The sequence below is a fragment of the Halichondria panicea genome, chromosome 4 (genome assembly GCF_963675165.1).
Source record: "Halichondria panicea chromosome 4, odHalPani1.1, whole genome shotgun sequence".
Classification (NCBI taxonomy): Eukaryota; Metazoa; Porifera; class Demospongiae; order Suberitida; family Halichondriidae; genus Halichondria; species Halichondria panicea.
In genome coordinates, this window is record NC_087380.1 from 4,919,287 (window position 1) to 4,929,702 (window position 10,416).

General features: G+C 40.3%; 1 protein-coding gene across 1 annotated transcript; it reads right to left on the minus strand.

The window, feature by feature from the left end:
- Positions 1–666: 666 nt before the first annotated feature.
- On the minus strand, positions 667–9,618 carry LOC135335650 (uncharacterized). Its single transcript, XM_064531207.1, has 4 exons — positions 9,156–9,618; positions 7,417–7,504; positions 2,582–2,647; positions 667–2,193 (listed from the first exon to the last, which is right to left on the minus strand). The coding sequence occupies exons 1-4, from the start codon at positions 9,383–9,385 to the stop codon at positions 904–906; spliced, it is 1,674 nt and encodes a 557-aa protein (XP_064387277.1). The 5' UTR covers positions 9,386–9,618; the 3' UTR covers positions 667–903.
- Positions 9,619–10,416: the final 798 nt, after the last annotated feature.

The following is a 10,416-nucleotide window of genomic DNA, read 5'->3' on the forward strand; positions in this document are numbered from 1 at the left end:
ATGGTCGGGTCATAAAATTTACTTCTGTTTTCATTGCATCTAGTACCATCAATGTGTATAGAAGTAATCAGTTTCGTATGATCATAGATAGAGTAGTACAAATGAGTACATAGCCGATCCAGATAATTGTATCTATAATATTATAATTATAGCTATAGTGCACATACGTGATTCCTGCGAATTTGTCCCACCCAACCCACTAAAAACATTGCGTTACATTAATGTTACCATAAGACCTCAATTTGTTAATTTGTAAGACTATAATTATGTACAATAGAAGTTATGGTGCTATGATATGGCGAATTTCGCAGATTTAGAGTGTACATCTTAAAAATTGAGATCTTGTATATAATTATATATGCACTATATATTATATGCAGCTGATGGACGTACTGTACATCAAAAAACAACAGCAGCAGTTAATTCTATATATGGATTTTTAGGTGTTGCGCGAGCTACATCAACAATTAATTAACCATGCATGCATGCATGGGTCGGTCGATCTTCTTTAGAGAGCCATGAAACATAGCTACTATAGCTAGTGATTTGAGTACCTACAAAATACAAAAAGGCTAGCTGGATCCCGAATTATAATAACTGAAAGCCAAGAAATGAACTGGATCACCCATTAATTTAATGGCAGAGATATCATGCACTCTAAAAAAATTATGGTGGTAATAAGTTTTTATTTAAAGAACTCTAATTAACAATAAATAACAATGCAATGCATGAAGTTGTATAGAGCACAATCGCTATTATTTTAGAGATAAAATAATAATTATTAATAATTATGAAGAACACAATATACTGTGAAATTACACCACAGAACCATAAGCATGAGCCACAAACTACATGCGACTACACATCTAAACTACGACATAATCAAGGTTTGAAAGTGTTTTTTTACACTCTGGAGGAGTCAGAAAGTAAAAAGCCAGGTTTAAGTCCAGCAAAAGTCTCTCTTTCCTTGACTGGTTCTGGGGGCATGGAGCAGTTCAAAGCCTCCATCCAGCCACAAGCTGATCTTTCTCCTTGTCGCTTTGCTTTGCGGATTGCTCGGTTATACTGCATCTTCCATTTTATTTGAGCAACTTTATCTTTTAGTTGTTGATTCTCTTCAAACTTTGCTTTGGACATAAGTGGCCCCTCGTGCACTAGGGGGTCTGAAGAACACCCTCCCCTGTGATGCTTTGAGTCTAGGTCACCGCCATAACTGGTCATTGTCGTCTTTGAGTGGAGAATCTCATGCATGTTGCTGTCACAAGTAAACTCGGATGAGAAACGGCCTTTGAATGAGCCAGGAAGTCGACCTTTTTCACTATTGGCATACATCTTCTTCAAAATTTCACTTATGGCATCCATTACGGCTTTTCGCTTCATGCTGATGCCATTCTCCGGTAGCTTCACTTCATGATGCTTGCTTGACTTACGGTGTTTCGAGTGACTACTAGTTTTACTCAATTCTGGCTCATCTTGAACAGCTTGGGAGACTGATCTCCCCCCTATTAATGTCTTAAAATCTGAAGATTCTTCTCTTGTTGGTGATTGGTTCATTTTTTCATTTTTAATTTTTGTTGAGTTCGAAACTAAGGGAGACATACACTCCATCCTAGAATTTTCTCCATGTGTGTGGTAATGATTGATGGTCTTGGTTTTTCCTTTGTGGGTGTATTTACTTCTGTAGTAATGCCTATCATTAGTTCTTTTTTTAGGACTTGTTGACATGGTGGGACTGTCTATTGAATCTGCCAGTGGTGGATCGCTCAACAGTGCAGCAATAGATGATTGTCTTTCAATATCTTGTACTTCGGGTAGTGGTTCAGCCAAGAGTACTGGTGCTGGTTCGCAGATACTGACAGGGGAAACACCTCGCGTTGAACGAATCGATCTCTCCAGCAATCTTGAAGACCTCCTCTGAATACCAGCAGGGGAAGTATGTTCTGATGTGTTCATTAGTTCATTGGGTGATCTGTTACTGTTGAGGTGCCTAAAGGTAGAGGAGCCTATGCTGGCGTCTGGGTAGTCAATCTCATTGACAGCAATTTTTCTGGGCCCTACACATCGCCGCTTGGTGGGAGGTGGCTCCATTTCTATTTCTTCAACCTTTGCTCGATGGAGGTTAACTACAACAACTGATTCACCCACTCTGATAGCCACTGACAGAGGTGACTTGCCATTTAGGAAGTCCTCAATCTATATTTGAGGGAAAGTAGACACTGTATGATCATCACAAAGTCTACATGTACGTGTATAAAAATTATATTTAGACGTTGCAGTGAAAGACCACTTGTGGTGTCAGGGTCAATACAGAAGGGGCGCGACAACATCACGTGCTAGGTTATGGTCAAGTTTATAGCCAGAAATTGCAATGCTGCACATTTATTGAAATTCTATAGTCCAGCATGTGTACCTCCTCTGGGGGAAATTAATGGGTCCAGACAATTATTGGGTCCAGATAGTAAATAGAGTACATGCATAATATTATAGCAATGAATGAAACACACACATCAGACTTTTTGCAGGCAGCACAGCATACAAATAATTATAAGCATTGTGTGAGACTATACAGTGTAAATCATACCTGCTGGTCTGAGATTCCACTCATACTGTGTTTCATCATTGCCACAGGGTCCACGGAATTGACAGTCTGGAAATTAAAGAAAAAGTATAATTTCCTTTACAAACAATAAGTGTAGGTAAGGAATCTTGTCTGCAGGATAAGTGTGTCATAAGAACAGAGTTTTACGGTATCATACACACATGTAACACACATGTACTCTGCACACACGTCTACGCCTACACACATATACAGTGGAGAGGGACATTTTGACACTTGGGGGTGCCATGAACAGAAAGAAAAGTTTAATATGCGCTAATAGATACTCTCAATGAACATTTTCATCGATTCTGCACAATAATAAAATGTTTATACATGTAGATGATAGTTTTGGAAAAAAGAAAAACATGCCTTTTAGCCATGTTCCCTTATCAATTGTATAATCATCTTCAAAATTGAGGGGGGGATCCGGCCCCCTAGCCCCCTTTCCTGCTCGTTGGTATAATTATGAGCGAGCTGCGAACAAACCACATGTGTACTTGGCATACATGCAAATTGCACCTTCTACACACATTCACACAATCATGTACATGCATGTAGTTGCAACAAACGTTAGAAAGTTAATTCCTTGTCTAGTTTATTGGAATTATATACAGCTTTACGTGTTTTACCAGTGCCTAGTGTTACTACAAGGAGCAAGTCCAAGGGAAAAGTTTAGAGAATTAATCCATGATAGAACCCATGATAGAACTATTCTAAGACTGAGTTGTTTGTTGGCTAGCTGAGTAATTAGCAATTGTATGCACAATGCAAGTGTGGTTGTTTTTATCACAATCGCTACCAATTATGCCTTGAGGTGTAGCCACACGAGGAATACGGTAAAACTAACTGTATGTGTAGCTTCTTTTTGAGTTTACATACATGCTGCAGGGGCGTTTCTAGAGATTAGAGCAGGGGGGTGCTCAAGAGTACAGAAAAAAATGGGCCCATGCGCATAGCGCATGCGATTTATGCCCCCGCATTTATTGCGGGGCGTTTTTTACATGCATAGTGTGATAATAAGAGTATCAAGACATAATTATGAGTCAGTCATCTTGTAGGATCTCCATGCACTATTCTCCTGGGGTACATCCTAGCAAACTACTGCAATGGGGATGTCCAGTCAGTCTAGTGTTAGTCATTGCTTCTCAAAATCTCTCAGTGGAGCAAGAGATGACTGGGAGAGTGCAGAGGATCTTGATCAGCTATTATAACTGGTTTGCATAACAACATTGGAATGACAATGCTGATTGCGCATGCTCAATTGGGCGTGGTGATGACTCGTAATAGAGCTGCACATACCTCTGGAGCTGCACAGTTAAGCTAGCTAGCTACTGAGTGATAGGATTAGTTTCATGGTTGTCTGGGAGGACAGGAGGGTACTCAAGCCCCCAAAGCCCCCCATTGTACATGCCACTGTGCTGTTGCAGTAGTCTCAAAGCAAGCTATCTGGTAGGTACAAGAGTGAGAAAACATAATTATGTACATGTACACGGCCAGAAGCAGTAGCCATGTGACCCCTTTAATTTGTCTGCAGATCCTCCCTTTTTTAAATTATACATATTCATTGACAAAAAAATGCACATGAAGTAGAATCTTGGTTAGACAAATTTCTTTACAACTGGGTCAAAGTTCAACTAATATCAAGAAACAAGTGTGTCCCTTACATTCACATGAAAAAATACCATAGAAAAGATTGTGTGTAGACTACTGCACCAAACAAAAGCACTGAAGTGCTAACCATCGGCTGTTGACATGAATAAACAAAACCAGAAGAGTAGCAAACCACAATTCTACTTTAATAGAGACTGGTAAAGGATCACTTCAGCTGCAAATAATTATGTAGAGTTACCTCGAATAAAGGTCGCGTGTACTAGCCAAAGTGCAAGTTTCTTAGCTTTTATTTGACAACAAAGCTGAAAGTAATAACTTGTTGTGTGGAGGCTATCCTATCCATGCTGTAAACACAGTGCTATGGCATCCAGGTAAGCAGACTCAGAAACAAGCTTCTTAGCTTTTGCTCGTTTTTATTTGACAATAAAGGTTTAACATCATAAAATCTGCCACTATTAAAACTAATAACTTGTTGTGTGAAGGCTATCTATGCTGTAAACGCAGTGCTATGGCACCCAGGTGAGTAGATTCACCTGTCACAAACAAACGGACTACTATACTTGTGGCCGCCCACGCCCGCCTCGGGTGACAAACTAGTAATTAAATCTGTCATTCGTATAGACTAACCTATAAAGCAACTGAGAAGACAGAAAAAAGGCTGGCTAAAGAAAGTCAGAGACACAATATAATATACTATGTACTTAAGCCCTCAGCGGTCGTATGATAATGTACATTTCACAACCAGAGTGCTCTAAAAACGATTGTTGCAAGCTGCACTGTGCTAATGCCTCTCGCTATGTTCTTTATTTTATTTTATAGAGTACGTGTATATTGCCAATTGCAGCTCACTTGGAAGTTTGAGACAAATAGTAAATTGAAAAAACCACTTAAGATAGTTTACTATAGAGCAAGGATTTTAATTTTAGGGCTATGTGTAATTTATGTGTAATGGTGTGCCTCAAACTAAAGCCGTGTTTTATAGCCAACTTTCAAGCTAAGCGAGCTTCTTACTCACTTTTATTCCGTAACGAAGCTTTAGGAGAAGCCATGCTGTAAATGCAACGCTATGGCAGCCAGGTGAGAATACAAAGACCAACAGACAAACTAAACAGACTACTATAACCCGCGGCCACCTAGGCGACAATTGTGCATGTGCCAGTAATATATGTGACCACGATTTTGCTGAATCGGCATTTTAAAAACTATATACATGTAGTTGGCCTCTTGAGTATAAGTATACATTTAGAGCTTCTAACTAAACTTTGATCATGTCAGCCATAAATCCTGCAATCGGAATATGGCTAGAGGTAGTGGCTTAGAAAATCCTAGATTAGATAGGAACAGCCAAAGGGCTAGAATCATGGTTGCTATGCTTAGACACTGTTTAGGAAGTTTCCACGTTATTTAGAAGCCCCCAGGGCTTAGTAAAACCCTCACTAAGTCATGTCTTCAATTGTTGGAGGACTTAAGAGGAGTTTAAAATGTTACTTTGTGAAATGCTGATTCAGCAATATTATGGTAAAATTGAAAACCATGCATATTAATTTTAACAGTTACTTAAGGGTGGAACACCAACCACAGTGGAGTGCATCTCACTCCCACACTATACCGTTACTCTCACACCTACATTATGTCCTAATACAAAACCAATAGGTGTAATGATAGACAACCTCAATGTTGAGATATAGATACACCCCACTCCCATACCACAATGACATTCCGAGTATGAATTCATTGCACACACTGTAAATTAACTTGTAAATACCTTCACACGCACGAAGCACCAATAGTGATGATATAATACACTGTGTTAATGAACATGAATAATATTAAATGTTGCTACAGAATGACTACACCAGGTACTATAGTAGAACATTCAGGAGTTAAACATTAAGGGTTGTGACGCAGGGGACCAATACCTCCCTACAGAAATCCACCCAGCTACTCAATATAACTATAGTAAAGAGTACAAGCACGTTAACTATGTACAAATCTCAGATATGTCCTCCCAGGGTGTACATACCCAACCCATTCAAACTTCCATCACAGGTCTGTTGTCCCAACTCCACTACAGAACCTTGCCAGCTGGCTATAGAAGCTGCAGCATTTTCAAAAACCAACCTGGTGATGTTATGTAGCAGTTACACCCATACAGATTGACATGTTGGCTAAAGCCAGAGATTAAGAATTCCCATCATATCACATCATCAAATCCTCTTAAAAGTCTTGTACACTTAATTGCCCAGGAAATCCTACACTAGCATACAAGGTACATACGCCAAATCATTGTTCACTTGGCTAGCAACAGATGGTCACCAGTAGGTCAGACATGTGGTAGCACATGCATAACGATAAAGCCCTATAGTCACGTCAACTGGATCCTATAGTGACCAGCACACCTTACCAATACAGTCACTACTCTTAATCTGGTTAAAGGCATTATAAACCTTACAATGAGTGGACAATAAAGGTTTTAATTGTGACTCAGGAGACCACATTCATGTGTACAGTGATAGCATGGTCACATATTTTGCCTAGCATAACTCAAGAGAACGAACAATCTAACTAGAAGCCAATCGAAGCTCTCTCGTATTTTATATACATTGTGTGTGTGCATGCATGCACCGGGGAGATGCACAATACATAACATATAGAGTGTACCTATACATACAGTAATGCCGTAATAAAGTTTTATTATGTACTATAGCAGAGCCAATAATTTTCTTGCATTTAATGTGAACTATGTGACTCTAGTACTGTACACTAACGTCAGGACTCCTGCTAACGTACATGTACATATTCGGCTAGTGTGAAAGCGGGAGCCTAAATACACACTGGGAATTGAGTCATACCACAGCAGCTATTCCTACACCTTAGACACCATGACAGCTCAACAGGCTTCTATTTAACACACCAATGTATCACTTTAGCCATGTGAAGGTGGATAACTTACATGTAACCCTTTAGAAGATTGAAGGCAAAAGGGACAAGCACACAAAAAACTGCACTAAACAGTGTACACCTGGGTTACACAAATTACATGTACCATTGGCGTCAGTAAAAACATTGTTATGTTGAAAATGAATAACACAGGGATGGCACAAAACAACACACCCCACACTCTCACTACAGGTAATTTTCCTACCTACATCAACTCCAATGCAGTGTATAAATGCACACAGTTTTGTGTGTGGGTAATTACTTACTGTGACTCCAGACTCTATGGCTGGAACGAGCCGAATCTCAGAACCATCTTCAATGCCATTAGCAGATAGTGACCCCGATGTCAGCTCCCTACAAGGAACACAATAAACAATAGTAAGTCACATGAGATGTTGGTCACCTCACCACCAAAATGTACAAAATAGTACAGTGCACAGTCACACATGGCTCCCTGATCTAACTACCTGTAAGATCCATTAACTAAAAACCACAACAGCGTGCATAGAAAGTAGGGGTGCCTCCACACCATTCATTGCAAGATAACAGAAGCCTTCCTAGCAAATTTCTGTGTGGGCTTGTGTGACATGGGTAATGGTTGTTTGTACAGCAGGATTCATAGACATAAGGTACCCTCTAACGTTACATCTGGCAACACAAATGGCAGCCAATACACACAAATAGGGCTACTGAATAGTTTGAAGACCACTGTTAAGTGTATTCTCATAGTAATAACACAAACAAAGTGATTGGCAGTGTCATGAGATCAGTGTTCTCAATGTGGGGTTTCTAAGCCAAACGAGTACTCTGATACAGCCTATGTACATGTAATCTGGTTAACACATTCATATACCCAAACCTGGATAAAACAAATCTAGAACTTATCCCAGCACTCCCTAGTTTATCCTCCCTCACATAATTATTGATTGGGATGACTCGCATAGTTGACATTGGAATAGGGGGGTTAGAGTACAACACAAACATATCATATAAATCAACGATTACATACATGTACATCAGTACACCAACTACTCTGTAGGAAGGCTGAATATAAACAATGTGAGCATATGAAAGCTGTAAAATTCAACACAGAGATGATTCACAAGCCTTTGACGTGAACAATAACAATACAACAGTCGACAATTTCAACTTGCACATTAAGTTAACATTAGGGTACATGAAAACGATTGTGATGCTTATACATAACATACGGTAGACATTTTGCTTAGCAAAGACTTAATCGTAGTCTTGCAAAGGGGTGTTGATAAGTACACAATAGCATTTCGCCCTTTAGCCCTACCACCCTGTTAGTACAATGGGTGTATTTCCAGACCAAAACACATGGAATGCATGGGCACCCACAAATGGTAAGCACAGCGATATCACACACCCAAAGTCATCAAACAGTGCTGACACTGAGTTCTATAGACTAAATTCTCTCAACAAGGGATGAATATTTACAACTGCACTATTAAGTAGACCACCACAGATGGTGGATAGTGCCAATGTGGTGACATGCATTACATTTTGTGTCAATATAAGACCAAATAGCCAACATCCTTTATAAATTCCTTTGAGGGTAACAGACAGAGTCTAATAGCTTTGAAGGGTGCCATGCCTACATACATGTAGTAGTTTACGCCACACAGACAGGACATGGTGTTAAAGTACACAAATATTAGTGTGATAGCAGCCTCTAAGATGTTGGCATTAGCGGGTATAAATACATGTACATGCATCTACAAAGCTGATACATGAAACTATAAACTATTAGCCAACTAACTCAGATCAGCTCATGGAACATAATGATAGCACACGAAAGAGCCATTCCCAGCTGGTCTACAACACGGATGGCGAACTCATGAACCTGTACCTATAAACTGAAGGGAACATGGCCTATGTGCGATACCAAGAGTTCATTTGAACTCTTGCCGATACCTAACCATGCTACAGATGCAACTACAAAAATAGGCAAGTACATTTATAACTCTTAAAGGTTGCTTACTTGCTGTATAAGAGGAGAGTCATCTTCTGGGGCGAGAGACCCATCTTGTCACTGATGACTTCTTTAAGAGAAGGTACTTTGGTTCCTGGAGTAACAGATAATGAAAAGCTAGGTCCTATAGTTGGTTGTATTGTGATAGACACGGACGTGGCCTTGCTTTCTCTTCTCGAACTGGAGCTACCACTCGCTGTAGCGCTACCGGCTGGAGGTGTTTGTGCTGTGCTGTCCATAGTCGAGACAGTGGCTTGAAGATCTTGACGAAGTCTTGGACGTAGTGCTAAGCGACCAGGCAAAAAGGCCAGAGGCGGTTAATGTACACAGCTAAAACACAAAGCTAAACAACAGAAGTTTCTTAGGAAAAACTCGCTGAGCTGTACATTTTCATTGCCTCTGTTGACACCCACTATCACTATGGTAAGCCAATTAATGATATTTTTCACATCCGCACTTTTAACATTTCTGGTGGTCTGCGGTTTGTCGCTGCCGCGGCCCACCTGTTTGGGACGACCTCCGACCGCATCACCACACCCCCAGTGGAGTAAGCCAAGGTCAACAGGGTCACTTTTAATAAAAACATTGTCCTGGGTTCTTGACCTTTGCTTGGATATAGCAGCTACCGTACCGTCCGGCCGTTTCTGTTGCTCTTCATCGCCTGCTTGGAAATCTTTCCTTAGCTAGCTACAGAAGGATAATTTTCCATATCTTGTGGTTTCGAAGAATGCAATCAAAGACAAAGGTCAAAGCCTTTGACATGACGAAGGTAAATCTGGGATCTCTTCTCTCAAGCTCAGGGGTAGCCTCGAGACCAGGCCGATTAAAATTTTAATCGGCCTGGATTCGAGGCTAGCTCAGGGGCGGATCCAGAGGTAGTTCGTTGGGTTCGTACGAACTACCCTTCCAGCTAGTCTTGACATTACTAAGTCTAGCTAACTGTACTGACAAAGTCGTACAAAGTTCTCTCCGTATAATAAAAGGGTGGGGCTGGTTCTCTCTGCATAATAAAAGGGTGGGGCTGGTTCTTCTCTCTGCATAACAAGTAGAGGGTGGGGCTGGCTACTGCAGCCAATTGATTTGCACCGTGGTCAAGTGATAAATTATTATATCTAGCCATGAATCCTTGGTTTAAGAAGAGGAAAGTTTCAGGTAAGGGAGAGTGCATGGCACTGCATATTGAATGACACTGCATACTTACATGTATAATTGCTATAATCATTAATAAATTGATGGTTAAGTTCTACAAGTCACAAGCCATCACCGTCTG

Excerpts from the sequence above, each read along its gene's own strand:
- LOC135335650 (XM_064531207.1), bottom strand. The coding sequence starts at position 9,385 with ATGGACAGCACAGCACAAACACCTCCAGCCGGTAGCGCTACAGCGAGT. Across the intron at positions 2,648-7,416 it reads CCATAGAGTCTGGAGTCACA|ACTGTCAATTCCGTGGACCC; the intron begins GTAAGTAATTAC and ends TTTAATTTCCAG. Across the intron at positions 2,194-2,581 it reads GTGGAATCTCAGACCAGCAG|ATTGAGGACTTCCTAAATGG; the intron begins GTATGATTTACA and ends CCTCAAATATAG.